At 32.8% G+C, this 20,089-nt stretch overlaps 1 protein-coding gene across 11 annotated transcripts in view; it reads left to right on the forward strand.

Annotated features, from left to right (window-relative positions):
* TTC7B (tetratricopeptide repeat domain 7B) overlaps positions 1 to 20,089 on the forward strand; it is a 327,704-nt gene that overhangs the window by 110,859 nt on the left and 196,756 nt on the right. For all 11 annotated transcript variants that reach the window (XM_051977396.1, XM_051977400.1, XM_051977401.1 and 8 more), the window contains one exon: positions 12,112 to 12,190. In XM_051977396.1, coding sequence (XP_051833356.1) covers positions 12,112 to 12,190 — 79 coding nt within the window. The remainder of the gene's footprint in view (positions 1 to 12,111; positions 12,191 to 20,089) is intronic.

Raw genomic sequence — 20,089 nt, forward strand, 5'->3', positions numbered from 1 at the left:
TTGTTTTGTTCAGCATCAGTTCATGTAAATCTTCCTAGGTCTGTCTATAATCAGTTTGTTCATCATTTTTTATAGAACAATTATGTTCCATTACTTTCATATATCACAGCTTGTTCAGCCATTCCCCAATTGATGGGCATCTACTCCTTTTCCAATTTTTTCTATCACAAAAAGAGCTGCTACAAACATTTTTGCACATGTGGGTCCTTTTTCCTCTTTTGTGATTTCCTTGGGATATAGACCCAGTAATGGCACTGTTAGATAGTTTGATGGCCATTTTGGCATGGTTCCAGATTGCTCTCCAGAATGGTTAGCTATTTCACAATTCTACCAATAAAGCATTAGTGTCCCAATTTTCCCACATCCCTGCCAACATTTGTCATTATCTTTTCCTGTCATCTTAGTCAATCTGAGAGTTGTGAGGTAGTATGTCAGAGTTGTTTTAATTTGCATTTCTCTAATCAATAATGATTTAGAGCATTTTTTCATATGACTATAGATGGCTTTAATTTTGTTATCTGAAAATTGTTCTTATCTTTTGACCATTTATCAATTGAGAAATGACTTGTATTCTTATAAATTTGACACATTTCTATAATTTAGAATTTGTCAGAAACACTGGCTGTAAAAGATTTTCCCCCCAGCTTTGTACTTTGCTTTTAATCTTGTTTCTCTTTGTTTGGTTTGTGCAAAAACTTTTTAATTTAATGTAATCAGAGTAGTCCATTTTGTCTTTTGTAATGCTCTCTAGTTCTTCTTTTCCTTTCTCCAAAGGTCTGATAGGTAAATTATCCCTTGCTCTACTAATTTATTTATGGGATCATCTTTAATATTCAAATCATGTTCCCATGTTGACCTTATGTTGATATGGGGTTGTGAGATATATAGATCTATGTTAAGTTTTGGAAACAATGTTTTCCAGTTTTCCCAGCAATTTTTGTCAAATAGTGAGTTCTTATTCTAGAAGTTGGAATTTGGGGGTTTATCAAATACTGTATTACTGTAGGCCTTGATTATTGTGTCATGTGCAATTAATCTATTCCACTGATCTACTATTTTATTTCTTAGCCTGTACCAAATGGTTTTGATGATTGCTGCTTTATAATCTAGTTTTAGGTTTGATATTGCTGAGCCATTATCCTTTATATATTTTTTTTCATTAATTCCCTTGATATTCTTGACCTTTTGTTTTTACAGATAGATTTTGTTATTATTTTTTTCCATTTCTAAAAGATAAATTTTTTGTACTGAACGTCTAGACCAATTTAGGCAAAATTGTCATTTTTATTATATTAACTCAGTCTACCCATGAGCAATTGATATTTTTCAGTTTAGATCTGCTTCTATTTGTGTGAGAAGTATTTTGTAATTGTGTTTATATAGTTCTTGTGTTTGTCTTGGCAGGCAGACTCCCAAATATTTTATTTTGTCCACAGTTATTTTAAATGGAATTGCTCTTTCTATCTCTTGCTTGATGGGCCTTGTCATTAATATATAGAAATGCCGATGATTTGCGTCAGCTTATATTATATCTTGCAACTTTTCTAAAGTTGTGAATTGTTTTGAGTAGATTTTTGAATGATTTTCTGGGATTCTCTAATATGTCATGATGTCATCTGCAAAAAATTTCACTTAAATAAATGCTATATTTTTATTGTGTTTATCTCTGTAATTGGGCCTCATGGTATAGTGGATCATACAACAGCTTTGAAGTCAGAAAGAGCAAGGTTCAAGTTCTACATTTGACAAATACTAGCTATATGATTTTGGATAAGTAATGAATATCTTTTAATACTATAATTTATAGATGACTTGCTGATATGCAAAAGAAAAAGTAGCAATCACCCCAAATGTTTCTAAACTGATGAAATTACTGGTTCATGCTTTTGATTTAATTTGATTTTTATTATTTTTGCTTGTACCATGATCGATCATCTTTATAATTTTCTTATTAATATTCTTTGCATCCCAAGTATGAATTCATATTAAACCTGAATATATATATATTTTTAGTATATTACTATATCTTCTGAGAGTGGCCTATTTAGATGATCTTTTTCTGATTTTGATAGTGTTGAGTATTATATATTCATGCAAGTATTTTCATTTTATTTTAATGTTTGTTGACATTTAATTCTATATAGTAATTTCTGATATTTTTCTTTATTTTTTTTCCATTTCTTGTGAATTTCTTCCTTTCAATTTTAGTTTGCTAATTTCTAATTTTTTATAGTTTTTTTTTTATTATAGCTTTTTATATACAAAACATATGCATGGGTAATTTTTCAACATTGACCCTTGCAAAAACTTCTGTTTCAACTTTTCCCCTCCTCCCCCACCTCTTAGATGGCAGGTAATCCCATACATGTTAACAATTTCTAATTTTTTTGTTGTATATTCATTTCATTCTCTGTCTTTCTGTCTTTATCACATTCTCCCTCCTTTCTTTCTTGTCTCCTATTTGTTCCCCTTCCCTTTCTACCATTGCCCTCTTCTCTCTTTTCTCTTCTCCTCTCCTTTTCATTGTTTCTCTCTGCTGCTTTCAGTTTTTTTTTTAATTTTTATTTAATAATTACTTTATATTGACAGAATTCATGCCAGGGTAATTTTTTTACAACATTATCCCTTGCACTCATTTCTGTTCTGATTTTTCCCCTCCCTCCCTCCACCCCCACCCCTAGATGGCAAGCAGTCCTATATATGTTGGATATGTTGCAGTATATCCTAGATACAATGTATGTTTGCAGAACCGAACAGTTCTCTTGTTGCACAGGGAGAATTGGATTCAGAAGGTATAAATAACCCGGGAAGAAAAACAAAAATGCAGATAGTTCACATTCGTTTCCCAGTGTTCTTTCTTTGGGTGTAGCTGCTTCTGTCCGTCATTTATCAATTGAAACTCAGTTAGGTCTCTTTGTCAAAGAAATCCACTTCCATCAAAATATGTCCTCATACAATATCGTTGTCGAAGTGTATAATGATCTCCTGGTTCTGCTCATTTCACTTAGCATCAGTTCATGTAAGTCTCGCCATCCTCTCTGTATTCATCCTGCTGGTCATTTCTTACAGAACAATAATATTCCATAACATTCATATACCACAATTTACCCAGCCATTCTCCAATTGATGGGCATCCATTCATTTTCCAGTTTCTAGCCACTACAAATAGGGCTGCTACAAACATTTTAGCACATACAGGTCCCTTTCCCTTCTTTAGTATTTCTTTGGGATATAAGCCCAATAGAAACACTGCTGGGTCAAAGGGTATGCACAATTTGATAACTTTTTGGGCATAATTCCAGATTGCTCTCCAGAATGGTTGGATTCGTTCACAACTCCACCAACAATGCATTAGTGTCCCAGTTTTCCCGCATCCCCTCCAACATTCATCATTATTTTTTCCTGTCATCTTAGCCAATCTGACAGGTGTGTAGTGGTATCTCAGAGTTGTCTTAATTTGCATTTCTCTGATCAATAATGATTTGGAACACTCTTTCATATGAGTGGTAATAGTTTCAATTTCATCCTCTGAAAATTGTCTGTTCATATCCTTTGACCATTTATCAATTGGAGAATGGCTTGATTTCTTATAAATTTGAGTCAGTTCTCTATATATTTTGGAAATGAGGCCTTTATCAGAACCTTTAACTGTGAAGATGTTTTCCCATTTTGTTGCTTCCCTTCTAATCTTGTTTGCATTAGTTTTGTTTGTACAAAGGCTTTTTAATTTGAAGTAATCAAAATTTTCTGTTTTGTGATCAGTAATGGTCTCTAGTTCATCTTTGGTCACAAATTTCTTTCTCCTCCACAAGTCTGAGAGATAAACTATCCTGTGTTCCTCTAATTTATTTATAATCTCGTTCTTTATGCCTAGGCCATGGACCCATTTTGATCTTATCTTGGTATATGGTGTTAAGTGTGGGTCCATGCCTAATTTCTGCCATACTAATTTCCAATTACCCCAGCAGTTTTTATCAAATAATGAATTCTTGTCCCAAAAGTTAGGGTCTTTGGGTTTGTCAAACACTAGATTGCTATAGTTGACTATTCTGTCTTGTGAACTTAGCCTTTTCCACTGATCCACTAATCTATTTCTTAGCCAATACCAAATGGTTTTTGTGACTGCTGCTTTATAATATAATTTTAGATCAGGTACAGCTAGGCCACCTTCATTTGATTTTTTTTTTCCATTAATTCCCTTGAGATTCTCGACTTTTTATTGTTCCATATGAATTTTGTTGTTATTTTTTCTAGATCATTAAAATATTTTCTTGGAAGTCTGATTGGTATAGCACTAAATAAATAGATTAGTTTAGGGAGTATTGTCATCTTTATTATGTTCGCTCGGCCGATCCAAGAGCACTTAATATTTTTCCAATTATTTAAGTCTGACTTTATTTGTGTGGAGACTTTTTTATAATTTTGCTCATATAATTCCTGACTTTCCTTTGGTAGATAGATTCCCAAATATTTTATGGTATCAATAGTTATTCTGAATGGAATTTCTCTTTGTATCTCTTGCTGTTGGGTTATGTTGGTGATGTATAAAAATGCTGAGGATTTATGGGGATGCTTTCAGTTTTTTAAAAAAATACATTCTTCTCATAAATTTTGACATGTAATCTCTGCCATAATTATCTGGTTGGCTGTGTATATATGTCTGTACATCTATCTATGTCTTTATTGTTTGAATGATATGTTTGACCTATTTATTATTGCTTTGCTTTTTTTTTTTTTTTTTTTGGTGAAGTAATTGAAGTCACTTAAGTGACTTGCCTAGTGGTCACCCAAGTAAAAAGTGTTAAGTGTTTAAGATTAGATTTGAACTCAGCTCCTACTGACTTCAGGGTGGGTGCTCTATCTACTGCACCATCTAGTTGTCCCTCATCTATTCATTATTTAGGTTAACATTGATGTACTATTTAATTTTTACTTTTTATTCATGTTTTCTTTATCATATAGAGTTTTTGTGGCATTATTGTTTGAAAAGGACACATTTAACATTTCCTCCTTTCTCAACTTGTGAATTCTTTTATATGCCTTACCAAGTGATCAAGTTTTTATAAGTGCTTTGGATTGCTGAAAAAAAAATTCTCAAAGTACTGTGGACCTTCAGTCCTGTCACCTTTTTTTTTTTTTTTTTTTTAGCACTTCAGATCCTTTATTTCTTCGTTGTCTTTTTAAAATTTTATTTGTATAAATATGTAATATATACTTTTAAATTATCTATAATTATTTTCTTATTAATTAGATCTTTCTGTCGTTGTTTTCTTTTACTTAGGTGCTATGACATTTAGTGTATATGTATTGTTTCTTTTTATCTATGGTTCCTTTAAATATAAACTGTGTCATTTTCATTCCCTTGACTGTTTTTTTTTTTCCTTGTCTGAGATAATGATCTTGCCAACTGAGAAATGATAAACTCTATTTCAATCCTTTCATTTTAACTATGATTCTTTAAGTATTTTTCTTTTCTCTAGCACATTTGTTGAGTTTTACATCATTCTGCTGTTCTCAGTTTTCTGGACAAGTTTTATATTATTCATATTAATGATTAAGATGGTTGTTTTTTCCCTCTTTCAAATCCAGTTACATTTTTTCTTCTTAAAAACAAATAAACAAACAAAAAACCAGAATTAGTTTTATACTGTTTTTGTTGTTTGCAATAATCTACCCTTAGTCTGATCCTACTGTCTAGTACAGTGCCTGGCACTTGAGGATAGGGAAAGGGACTGGAGTTGTGGTTCATAACTTCCAGGTAAGGAAACACTCTCAATCGATACAAGCCATCTCTGTACATCTTAAGAGAATTGTAATGGATGAGGAGAGGTTAAGTGACTTGCCTTGGGTCATACAGTTAATGTATTATAGAAGCTGAAATTGAGCTCAGTTCTTTCCTGCTCTGAGGCTAGCCTGGCACAAAGTAAATACTTAAGTGCTTGTTGATTTACTTAGTCTCTTCCTTTTCCACTTTCAGCTCAGGCAAAATCACTAGGCTTTGTGTTGTTGTTTTTCTTTTGTAATCAATGTGTTTTCCTTGGACTTTCTCTTTTATCTTCCTTCTGATCAAACTCTGTCATTGCCCTTTTGGGTCTCAATATTCTTCATATTCTTAAAAATTATTGAGGACTCTTCAGAGAACTTTTGTTTATGTGAATTATATCTATCAACATTTATCATAATAGTATTATTATAAAAATAGTTTTGGCTATAAGGAACCCTCTACTTAAAGGGTATGAAGGATTCTCCCAGCAGTTTTCTGGATCACACTTTGAGAACCACTGCTCTAGGGTTTTGCTTTTGAATCTGTAAGTCTAGCATTTTAGATAAGATGGAATTCCCAAGTATTAGTAGTTCTGTCATGCCTTTTCTGTATGTAAGCATTTTTGAGCTTTTCAGATTTACTTAGCTTTCTAAAGTTTGTATCACTTGGTTTTCATTTAAAAGACAGTTTACCAGTGTTTTCTTCAGGAGAGCTTAGATGTTACTAATTCTGATAAAAAATTATTTTCTTCTTATGGGATTATCTATGATTTATGGGATTATGTATAATTTTATGAGTTAAACCATTTTTGGATTCAAGACAGTTTTCTCTTTTCTGGGTATGTTATATTCCAGTTCTTTTTTTTTTTCTCTTGTTGATGGTGAATTGTACTGAATGATTCTTAATTCTCACTATATTCTGTGATATATGATTTGTTTCTTCTTGGCTCTAGAGATAGTTACTCTTTGATTTGGGCATTCTGGAGTTTAGCAATCATATTTCCTGGTGAATTAGATGTGGATATTTTCTCTGATATTATTCTGTGGATTTTCTAGTTGTATTTAATTCTTTGGTTTCAATATATCTGAGCAGTTTTCTTGTTTGAGTTCCTGAAATATGCTATTCAACCTTTTTGTTTCATCATCTTTTATTTTCTTTGTTTTCATCATCTTTAATTTATTTCTGTTGAGTCTCATGTCCTAGGTCATTAGAAAAAAAATCCCTCACACAGTTTCATGTTGTTATCTTTTGTCTTGGCTATTAATAATAATAATAATAATAATTCAATAAAATTATTGAATTTTCAAATTCTGTCTCCTGTTATTTTTTTCAGGAGTATCTAATTTTTTAAGTTTTCTATATTATATTTTATACCACTAATTCTTGTTTTGAATTTTGTTTTGAGAAGTCTAATTCATATCTTGTCTCTTTTTATTCTTTTATTAGATCTTCCAACCATTCTTACACTCTCTATGAATCCTTTTCTGAGGTTTTCTGAGTTATAATTATTGAGGAATTTATTTTCTTTTTTATGAATTGTTCTCCTGATATTCTCTTACTATATAGTATTTCTAAAATTGTAAAAGAAAGTTTGTTATTCATTTTCATTTCCATGGGTTTATTTTTATTTCCCTTCTTTTAGTTACTCTTAATTATTTGGTATATTTCAAGGTCATAGGGGCAAGTTGCGTTTATATGCAGCCTCTCATTCAGCTGTCTTGCCAAGAAGTCCTTCTAAAAATCATTTTAGAAATCATTTTGTGATTTAATATCATTTTTACATCTTTATGTATGGATTAATCTTATCGTAATTTTGTATATATCCTTAGTGCAGGGGGCAAGCCAAATCTGGTTTAATGCCAATATTTTTGGTATGGTTCAGATAAGCATAAATTTATATAAATTAAATAAATTTAAATAGTTTGCTAGTTCTCACCTTATTGGATGAGTCATAAAACCAAAATTAATTTTAAATAGTATTAAAAAGCACCAGTACTATATCCATTTATGGAAATGTGCAGATAATCTCTCTTGTATTATTTGCTTACTTGATTTCATATGGCTTTAAAAAGTTATTTTAATCTTTGTTGCTATCTCTACCAGAAGGTAATTTAAAATTTTTAAAAAGAAAACTTAAGTTTATCTGGGGGGAAAAAGACTCAGCTCTTTATCTAGGTATAGTGGAAAGAGTGGTAGGTTGGGATTCAGTACATTTGAGTTTTAGTCAAGCCTCTGCTACTAAATACGTGTATATCCTTGGATAAATCATTCCTTGTTCCTCATTTCCCAATTTGTAAGTTGAGGGCTAGATCATATGAGGTCTAGGGTCTTTTTCTACTCTTAAACTTTTATGAATTTAAACTTCTGGTTTTATCCCCTTAGTTATCCAATTTGTTGTTTTATAATAGGACATTCCCAGTGTTTTCCCACCAGAGGGCCTCAGTCCTGCATGGGAGAAACCATCCCTGTGAATGAAAGGGTATTTGATTTCTTCATTGATAGTCTGCCTGAAAGCAAGAAAGCTTTGTTCTATTATTTATTTATTTTTTAGAAATAAGCAGAAATCCTATTTCTTTATATGTGTTACCTAGTCCATTCTTACCCCTCCTTCTCACACTCCTACTCCCCCAGCCAAGATTGAAGCAGGATTCAGAAGAAGCTTATCAGTGATGGTGGTCCTAGAAATTAATATTATTAGCTTTGCTAGCATGGAAAGGTATAACATAATAATTATATTATTAGCTTAGCTAGAAAAAATAGAAATGTTTTTCTCACTCTCTTTTGGTCACACTTCAGTTTATTAATATCTTCCTATAGTAGAGCATTAATGATTGTTATCATATATCCAGAGGTTTGACTAAGCCAAAATGCAGGGGTACTGTGTGATCTCCTTTATTCTGGCTAGTTTCTTCTGGGCCTTGGTTTTTCTTCATTTGTAAAATAGAAGAACTAGCAAAATACTTTGCTAGTATTTTCAAGTGTTAAGTATAAGTAAGGTTTTGCACCACAGAGGCATCATAATATAGTAAAATGAGCAGTATTAATTAGGAAACTTGGGTTCTAGACCATGAATAACTTGGTGGCATTGGTAAGTAAATCACTTCTTTGTTCTTCATTTTGCCCATCTCTCGAGGAACTAAAAATTCTATAATAATTCAAACACTACTTTCATATTATCTTTCTCTTTTAAAATTACCCTGAAGAATTTTGTCTAGCTTAATTTGAAAAGGCAGTATCATATAAATTTTTGTCTGAGATTTCACTGGTATGGGGAATTTAATGTATTCATATCACAAGTTAGGTCAGATAATCTCTAAGGTTCCTCTACTTCTTTCTAAAATTCTGTGTTTCTCTTGCTGTGTGATAGTTATTCTTTGAAAATGTTCTTATCTTTACATATGCAAAAATGAACAACATTTTTGCAACTAGGCTAACTAGTATTAGTGATAAAAATAAATGTGCAGGTTTCTTTGACATTAGAGAGTATCATGAATTTTCAGAAATCGGAAGGAACCAACTGGGCATCAATTCCATCCTTACTGAAGCATTAATCTCCTCTATAATATCCATCTGGCTTCTGACTGAAGACCTCTTCTAATGGAAAGTTCATTGTCTGAGTCAACTCATTCCAATGATTGCTAAGATGCTTTTCTAGTATTGAGTTGGAATTTGCCTCTCTTTAACTTCTAGACATTTATTTGTCTTTGGTCTCCTTTCCTGGAGAAATCACAACCCCTTTTTCTTTCCCATATATACTTTTCACTTGTTTGAAGGTAGTTATCATAGAATTAGAATTTGAAGGAATTTCTGGAAATTTTTACAAATAAAGAAAACTGAGGTACTAGAGAGAGGGCATAATTTGCCCAAGATCACATAGGTACTAAACAACTGAGTGGGAATTTGAATCTAGATCTTCTGATTTCTACTCCAGTGTTCTCTCCACTGTACAAATCTGCCTCCCATCCCACTGTGTCTTCTCCAGATCAACATTCTCATTTCCTTCAATTTCAAATCATCTCATGTTTTTCTCATTCTCTTTTGGTCACACTTCAGTTTGTTAATATCTTCCTATAGTAGAACATTAATGATTGTCATCATATTCCAGAGGAGGTTTGACTAGGCCAAAATGCAGGGGTACTGTGATCTCCTTTATTCTGGCTAGTTTCTTCTGGGCCTTGGCTTTTCTTCATTTGTAAAATAGAAGAATAGAATTAGATTAGAGCTAAGACTGCTTTTTAATTTTGGTGTTTTATACTTAAATATTTGATGGATTAGGATAATGTCATCTTAGAGAATATTTTATCAACTCCTTATTCCAAGTTTGTAGCTAACTCTCAGGTACCTTAGGGTACAATAGGTTCTAGTAAACTTTGGGGTGTTAAATTTGAACTAAAGCCTTTCTAGTTCCACCTTTTACTCTTAAGTCCTTTTGTTTCTGCTGAAGATCTTGCTTGAATTCATTTTATTGACTTATCATCACTCTCTCTTAATAAACATATTAAACTTAACTCTTATTGTGGTTTTTTCTTTTGTCCATTGTTTGCTTAATTCTTCAACTTAATCTTGTACCAAATATGCTTGATTTCCTACATATGCCATCATGAAAACCAAATGAAAAAGAAATTAGAAGTGAATAGCAGTGTAAAAAGAATGTCCCAGAGATTCACTGACAAATTTCCTGGTAGCTTTTTTTTTCTTTCTTTCTCAGATTTCATTTAGATCTACTCTGGGTCTATATTTTTTATTATTTAGAAGGTGTTGATCCAGTATCATGTGGATGAGTTGAATGAAAATGTTTTTGTATCTATAATGATCAGTGATTGTTTTTAAAGTTGTTATTTTGAAGGTCCTTTGAAAAAGATATGTCTGAGATATCTTATGTATGTTAATACATAAGTATTATATTCCACAGTATGTTAATAACTTGAATTCATTTAATATCTTCATTTGGTTTCAGGTTATGTGGACAGAGGTCAATACATAGGCATCCATTATGGATAGCAAAGATTTAGCTAATAGGATTTATACTGTTTGCCCTACTTTGTGACAAATTGAAGAATTCTGACCTCACGAGCAGGTTATACACATCATCAGATTACAATATATGGCTCTATTCAGTGCAAAGAAAAGGCCTTGAAATTGATGTCAGTTGAAATAATACTTAGAGATTTAGGAAAAGGAGAACAAGCTAGTTCTTACAGTAGTAGATTGTGTAAATGATTCGATGCTGGGAGAAAAGTAGCAATTTTGTCATTTAGCAAAAAGAGTCACTTGAAGTTGTTTACATAATGCATTTCATTCAAAATGGGATTTGTTCTGATTTCAATCCTTGTGTCCCCTGCTTGTTGTACTAGATCTGGAAAAGACCTTTGATCCAAGTACTCAGTCAACAAGCATTTCTTATTCACTTAGGTCTACAAAGACAAAAGGAAAATAAAGCCTGACCTCAAGGAGTTTACTTTCTGAGGGAGACTGTGTGTGTGTGTGTGTGTGTGCAAAATGAGAAGATAAACTAAAAAAAGACTGAGACTTTTTAATAAGAATTATAGGATGTGGTGTTGAGAAGGAGAGTATTCTAGCCAATGAGGATGGTACGAAAGTATGGAAATGTATGGGAGTTGGAGAATTTTGTGTTCCATAAGGCTGGTGTTTGAGCATAGAGTGTGTAATGGAGGGATCTATAAGAAGTTTGGGATGGTAGCAGAGAACAAAATTGTAAAGGTTTTAAGCCAGACAGAAGAGTTTAGATTTGATTTAGTGTAAAATCTTTTGCTGTTGCCCTTTGCTAAGATGTTTGCTCTAAAGGGCAATGCTCTTGATGATGTGGGGGAGTATTTCCTTAGAGCCCTGATTTTTCATATATCTCAGACTTTTTTTATGCTGCCATATATCCACTATTGAATCTTCTGCCCACATATTTTATAATCTTGTGTTCTTTTTGGCTCATATTGTCACTTAGTAATGTTTAAAGGGTAAGACAAGTGGAAGTAACTTATAGTAGAATTACAGGAAAAATATTATACCATGGAAAGATAAGTGTGGAGATATCTTGGGGAATCTTGTATGCCTGCCTCATTTAGCACTGCTTTTCAGATTTTGATTTAATCCTGCAGATTTTCTTTAGTATATGTCTGCAATGAAGTTTCAAAACATGAGATTGCTAACCCTTGAACATTATTTTTAGTGGGAATATTTTAATTAAAATTAAAAGTTCACACAGGAAAACTGCCTGCTTAGACCTTGATTAATAGCTTTTACTTAGGCAATTGTATTTAAATGTGAATCTACAATTGTTTAATAATAATGTACACCAGATGGAAACTCTATGAAATTCTGTGTGCATACAGGAACTTGACAAGAGGAGTCGGTAGATTTAGAGAGATTCTAAGAGCTGTTGAAACCAGAACCACACAAAACCTGCGAATGGTAAGTTGACTTAATGACTGTTGAAAATGAATAAGGGTTAGATATAAAATTTGTATTATGCAATTTGTTATGATATACATTTGCATGTATCATGAAGTATGCTTATCTATATAAGTGTATCTAGACTCTGTAAATGCCTAATATAAGTGAATTTGCTTATAAGGTTAGTATTTGTTCTGTCCTGAGGTATCAGTATATTTAAAGGAGTTCTAATGTATTTGAATTTATCAAGCAAATAGTAAATACCTATTATTTCAGAACATCTCTGAGATAATAAGCATTTAGTGCTTGCTTCATGAGATAGGCCCCAGAAGAGATACTCAGTTTAGACAAAACATTTGCTTTTATCTTTATGGAATTTATTGTTCAATAGTCTGCAGAAACTTTGAATATATGTGTATGCATACAAAGATGTACGTATATATATTATGCATGTATATGTTTATAGTTCAGCATATGTATGCATATTCACATAGTATGTAACAGTCCAAAAATGTATGTATGTGTGTGTGTGTGTGTGCGCGTGTGTGTGTGTGTGCGCGCGTGTGTGTGTGTGTGTAGAAAAAGAGAGAAAGCATACATGGAGTATTCATAAGTACTTAGACCATAATTTTATATAAATGCATGTATGTAGTTTTCACAGACTATTGAACTGAAAGTGTGTATCTTTGTGTGTAGTGTGTATATATATATATATTTGCACATATATGTAACCAAATGGGAACAATCAAATTTAGCATCAGCCTGTTGGCTTTGGAAGATCACTATGAAGTTTTACTGATTTGTTTTTATAATTAGTAGTATAGAAACATGAATATGGTCACTTAAAATAAGATGTTGATTGGCATTATAGCTGATCTAGCCATTCATTTATTCTCTCTTACTTTTTGAGCCCTTATTTTCCTCTCTAGTGTAAAAAAAACATGAATGAGAATTCCTAGCTTTATTTTCCCAGCAGCTCCTGGTCTATGGTGGCTTCTTCTCAAAGATTGTTCCAGTGATGATAGCTCATTATAGACTTAAACCAATATGAATAGATTGAAATATCTGGTTTTTCCTCTCACCGTCTAGGACATCTTCTACCTTCTTCACAGACCTATCATGAATCCTTTAACTGCAACACAAGAGTGTTAGGTGAGGAAGCATCCCTCAGAAGTTTTCAGCATGAAGTGGGTTTTGGAGGGAGCTAGCAGAATTTTGTTGCTTAGAGTCTTAGGAACGGGTCAGACAACCTTTGGTGCTTGATGCGGCCCTGGCTGGAGGTCTGGGGAGTGGCATGGATGAACCTAAATGTCCTCTCTGGTGAAGGCTCATTTCACTTTGTAACTTCTCTTTCACTTTTGCACCCTGCTTTATATTACATTTGCATACCATATTTGGAATCAGCAGATTTGATTCAAAGTCACTGCTTTTTCCATTTTCATTTTAAAATCACTTTACTGTTCTGGGTCTCAGAAAACACTTTCTTAATCTGAAATTACTGTATAGATGTAAAGCAGCATCAACACCCTTCACTGTTATTAGCAGTAGTAGAGAAATCAGTACAACCACATTTCTGCTACCTACTTCACAACAGTTTTGTGAAGATCAAATGCGGCAGTGCATATGAATTACTTTGTTATAACCTCTGTGAGGGCAGGGACCACATCTTATTCCTCTTTGTATTCCTCTTAACATACAATGCAGTGGCTTGCACACAGCATCCATTTAATGAATGTTTGTTGCATTGAACTGTCATTCTACTTGGGAACTATTTGCTTCATGACAATATTATATTTGTTAAGAAGCTCTTTTAGAACACATAAAGAATAGTGCATATGTGGGTAAACATTATTACCATGCGTTCTTTTTCTCTTAAATTTATTTCCCCTGACATTGCATAAAATTTCTCAGTTGATCAGTGTGTTAGGTCTTTAATATTTCTATTCACTATTAAAACGACAAATATTTGTATGAATTTTTAAAAAGTATAAACAAAACCCAGATTTTCAGAATTGATTAAATATAGAACATAATCATGACCCAATTATTATTAATTCATTAGAGTAAATGAATTCTCTTTTTTCTACTTGAAGGATGAACACTGAGTCTTACCAAGAATATTTGCTGGCTATTAATTTCAAACTTGATTACTGGCAGATGTTTCCTGCTGCAGTGTAAAGGACTTGTACTTCTATTTTCTTCTCAGTTTCATTTGCCTTTTGAGAGTTTGTTAGGAAATAGTTCAGCTTAGACATAATCCAATAATGGGAACCAAATAGTATTGATTATTTTAGTTAAGAAGAGAAACTTTTATAAGACCAACACAGAAAAGCCACATTTATTCAAGACTTTAAAAAAAAAATCAGGCCAATGTCACATATGAATTAGTTAATGTTAACTAACTTTTAATCATTGTTTGTTAGAAATCCAAATTCTATTTCAGATATGAATAGATCTCTGTGTTGTCTTAGTGTTCATTTACTATAATTGACCTTGATTAAATTGTTCATACCTTTGGTCTTGTGTTTGTCAGTGTTTTTACTGGCATAAGACATTGGGTGGGTCCTTGGACTGTCAGATAGATTTTAGGCCATTTTTGAACATTAACTCTAGCAGAAGTGTACTGTTTTTAAGATGAATTAGCTGATAATTGAAAATTTGATTCTTTGTAGAGTAATAGGATGCCAGAGCAAAAACTCCTTTAAGAAAAAAAAATTGTGTCTTTTTCACATATTAATTTAGGTCTGACCTTCCTACCTTTTAAAAGCCTTTTCTAAGTTACGTATGTTGTTCAGTCATTTTCCAGTCATATCTGACTCTTCATGGCCCCATTTGGAGTTTTCTTAGCAAAGATACTGGAGTGGTTTGCCATTTCTCTCTTCAGCTCTTGTTTTACAGGTTAGAAAACTGAAGCTGTGTTGTGACTTGCCAGGATCATACAGCTAGGAAATGGTTGAGGTCAAATTTGAATTCTGGAAAATGATTCCTGATTCCAGACCCAGTTCTTTTATTGCCTCAGGTGGTATAAAGGTGTGAGATAATAGAAAGTGTTCTGAATTCTGAGTTGTCACAGGCTTAAGAGCAGTCATTTAACCATATAAACTCAAGTATTCTCATTTGTGAAATGTAGATTGTATTACTTTATATGATTGTTAGGATCAAGTGAGATAATGCTTATGCGGTTTATGCAGATTAAACACTTTTAGAGCACTTTAAAACCATGGAACTTGTGATATATGGGACTTAGTTTTTACATTGTTGTTGTGACTTATTTGTGGTGAACTTTAGAATTATTGAATGGTAAAGAGGAAAGGACCTTAGAAGTAGAGTTGAGAAGGGAAGTTTTTGTAAACTAATGAAAATTTTTCCTTAGGCTGGTTTATGGGTCTGAAGACTAGTATTTGGGGAAACAAAGACTGATTCTGTCCTACCCTTTATTTATTAGATAATGAATAAAGGAACTGAAGCCTAGGTCCCATGTGGTAGAACTGAGACTCAAATCCTGGCCTTCTGGCTCTTATTCTGATTTTCCCTTTATCACAAACTACAGCTTAAAGATGGCCCAGCTATGAAAAGATGTGACAGCAGCCCAGCATCTGGAGCTTATCTTCATCAAAGCAAGCATGAGGACTAGTAAGCTCCTTGATGTTGAGCAAAGGGGTGAAGAGGGAAGGGGAGATAGTTTGTGTGGTGGGAGATGAGGAAAACACTTCAGATGGAACTTCTAAGAACTTTGAAATCTCCTTCTACCCATTGGGTACAGTATGTGATGGAGTTTTTTTTTCCTTTAGTATGTATTCTTTGACTAGTGAGAGGAGGTTATCTTCTGCTGGTCTCAGCTTCCAGAGGAAGTCATTAGTTTCCATGACTGAAATGGGATCAGAATGGAGTGTAATGAAAGGTTTAAAGAAAACTATGTGAACTCTTTAGTTTCTCAAAATTGCATTCATTTCTTTTCTTTGCAAAAACCTCTAAAGGGGCTAGCAAGTATGCATTTTTAAAATTTTGTATATACTTAAAAGCCATTGGGAATTATTTAGAAATGATAGAGGAAACTTTGTCATTATCCTGTGGTTATCAGAAAGCACTAAGCCGGTGATTTGGTTGCAATTAAGTTTCCATGTGGTGTTTTAAAAGATTTCAAATTGATGGAAACCTAGAGGTAATTTTCTTTTGGAATATTTTTATTATTGGAAAACTCATTTGCATAGAAAAATCAGTATCTTATATGGACTAGAGAGAAATGAAATTCAGGCTTTTAGAAAGTATTTTAGCTTAGTGCCTTAGACATATAGTAGTGGTGACTTAATATTTGGTAAATGAGCAAATACTTTTAAAAAATATTCATTGCAGGGGTTTATGTGGGAGAGATATATTTGGAAATAAAGGTGATGGAAAAACAAAAGGTATTCATAAAAGGATAATTAAAAATACTCATTCAGTTTAGTAGTTATGCTGTGACCTGCACATATTAAGAAGATGAAATATTTTGCAGAATTAGTTTGATGAGTGAGATTTGAATTGTGAAAGAGGGTTGATTCTATCAATGTAGATGCCCCCAAAACAAGCAGGACAAAAATTAGAAGTTAGTCTTTGTTCCTTTGTTAGAGTCTTGGATTGACTGGCCATGTGGCTCCATTACTCAGTGTTTTCGTGATAAAAATAAAAATTTCCCCTCTCATGTCATAAAACAAATGTGATGGTAAATTAAACTGAATTAAATTCACAAAGCTTTTGTTGAGAGTGCCTGTAAGAGTAATGATGCCTGCAAGTATCAAAAGAACCATAGGAAGCAGAGTTAGGGATTTGTCAACTTATTTTCTGTCATAGAATGCCAGATTCTCACTCTTGGGAAGTGGTTTAGACAATTTAATTTAAACTTTAATGACAGAGAAACACTTCTACAGCATTTCAGTAAACAGTCATCCATTCTTTACTTGAGAACTACTGTTTTTCCAGGAAGCTTATTCTACTTTTGGATATTTTTAATTATTAAGATTTTTTTCCCCCTTTTTACGTTGAGTCTAAATCTGCCTTCCTGCAATATCATTTCCCTAGTTTCACTCTCTGGAGCCTAGGAGAACAAGTTTATATAACTTGTCCTATATAATAATCATTTCCCATATAACCTTTTAGATTCTTGAAAGTAGCTCTCTCTCAGTATCCCTGAGTTTTCTATTAATCCCTCTAAAGTCTTCTCTTCTTCAGGCTAAACACATTACTTTTCTCTTGGGGACCCTCATTTGTAAAATAATGAAAGCCTTGGACTGGATGGTTTCTAAAGTCCTTTTCAGTTCAAACATTGTGTGACCATTGGGTGGATACCCTGTGGGAGATAAAAAGAAAAATGTATAGAAGAATCTGAGCAATCAAAACCATGGAAGAATTCTGATTTGGAATTGTGAAAGGAGTCTCCAACAAAGAATTGGAAACAACAATAGCTCCCATTTTAAAAAACTGTTATAATTTACAAAGACCTTTTTTAAAAACACAAAACAAAACATAACTCCTGTGAAATCTTAATTGAGAATATTATCTCTATTTTACGTGAATAAATGGAAGCTCAGAAATTTATTTATTTATTTATTTTGACTTTTTTTTTTTTAATAACTTTTTATTGACAGAACCCATGCCAAGGTAATTTTTTACAACATTATCCCTTACTCACTTCTGTTCTGATTTTTCCCCTTCCTCCCTCCACCCCCTCCCCCAGAGGAAGCTCAGAAATTTAAAGTGAGTGACAGATAGAACTTGAATCTCTGCCCTCTAATTCCAAATCTGTTGCTTTTTCCACCACACAACATAATCTCTTCATGCCTACTATGTAGAATATTGCTGTGTCAGATGCTGAAATGTTGTGTTAGTCAGTCCATAAATATCCTGGGCCTGGCACTGTAGTAGTTACTGTAATTGCAAAGAAAATTGAAGACTTCTGAATGAGTCAACAATGTACTTTAACAATGAATAACTTTTAATTTCCTTGAGATGGAAGAAATACTCATGTTTGTATATTAATTAAAACAACATTTATTGACATCTTCCCTAAGTGCTTGGCCTTTTTCTTAATTCCCAAGCTCTGAGCTTTCTGTAGCATTTGATGCTGGTGTTTGCCTCTGTGTGCTCTTTCCTTCTTCCTTGTCTTGTATGATACTGCTCTCTCCCAATTTACTTTCTGTCCATTGGACTTTTTCTTCTCAGGCTCTCATTGGTTAATCATTCTCATCCATTGGCTTGTATGTGAGTGCCCAATAGAATTATATCCATGTCTTTTTGTCTTTTTTTTTTTTTTTTAAATATTTCCTATCCTTAAAATATCTGCTCACATGGTTTTAGTTATTGTTTGTGATGACTTTTACATCTGGGTATCCAGCCAGTATTTCTTCCTAGAGCACCAGTCCTCATGTCCATCTGCCTGCTGGACACTGCAGCATGAGGTAGTAGAAAGAACATGGCTTTTGAATCATAGGGCTTGGGTTCAAATTTTTAGTTCTAATATTTAGTGATGCTGTGACCTTGGAACAAACATGATCTTTGGGCCTCAGTTTTCTTTTCTTTGTTTTATTGATGTGTTTATTGTACATTGCAAGCATTTATAAATTACCCCAACTCAATGTTGTCTGTTGTAACAAAGTAAAATAGTTAAGCAAAACTAATGATAGAGTGACCTTATGTGAAAGTGCATGCAACATTTCATATCTGTAGTATTCCCCCATTTGTTTTTAAAGAAGATATCTATTCTCTCTTTTAACTGTGCCTAAAAATTCTTTGTATAGTTAAACAAAACACATTCTCTCATTAACTGTATACAAATACCAGGAGGTGGATAATATTTTTCATCATTGATTCTCTGGGATCTTGGATTATCATTGTGTTAAGTGTGATTCTTAAGGATTTTGAATTTTTTTTTTTTTTTACATTGTTCTTCTTATATAAAGTGTTTGCTTATACAGCTAGGTATCACAGTGGATAGAGTGGCTTGGAGTCTGGAAATCCCATGTTCAAATTTGGCATTAAAAACTTATTAGATGTGTGATTAAGGGCAAGTCACTTAACTTCTGTCTGCTTCAGTTTGCTCTCTTATAAAATGGAGATCATTATATTAATCTCCTGTAGAATTATGTGAATAGTACTCACAGATAGAGTTTTTTTTGACAACCAAAGAGATATTTGTAAAGCACTTAGTAATGGTGACTGATATGTAGTAGGCATTTAATAAATGCTTGTTTGCTTTCCCCTCTTATAAGTTTGTAAAAGTCCTCACAGTTATTAATTTTTGATATTGATGATATAGTATAATTTGTTCTTCTAGTTCTGGACTAACCATTAATGCATGCAAATCTTTTCCTCTTTGCATTCATCTTTCTTCCTTATGTTACAAAGATATTCTTCATATTCATATCCCACAACTTGTTTAGCCATTCTTCAAATGATAAGCATCCCTTTAGTTTTCTTTGTTTCTTTTTTGTCATCTCAGGAAGAAGTACTGTCAATATTTTTGTACATATAGGACTTTTTCCTGTTTCAGCTTTTGAGGGTTTAGTTTTAGAAGTGGTATTGCTGGAGTCAGAAACATTCACTTTTAATTAACTTTTTTTGTTTAATTCCAAGTTATTTTCCAGAATGGTTATATTCATTCACAGACCCACCACAGGATAGCCTTATAATTTTTCTTGTTTATCATCTTTGCCAATATGAAGTATATGAAATGGCATTTCAGAATTTCTCTAATTTTCATTTCTCACTTAGGAATGATTTGGAACATTTTTTAATAGTCATAGTTTTGTTTCTTCTGTTGAGAACTGCCTATTCCTATGCTTTTACCATTTATTAATTGGAAAATGGCTATTTTTTCTTATAATTTGAAACAGTTACTTATATATCATGGAAATGAGGCCTTTATGAGAGAAACTTTGGGAT

The sequence above is a fragment of the Antechinus flavipes genome, chromosome 2 (assembly GCF_016432865.1).
Source record: "Antechinus flavipes isolate AdamAnt ecotype Samford, QLD, Australia chromosome 2, AdamAnt_v2, whole genome shotgun sequence".
In the NCBI taxonomy this organism is placed as follows: Eukaryota; Metazoa; Chordata; class Mammalia; order Dasyuromorphia; family Dasyuridae; genus Antechinus; species Antechinus flavipes.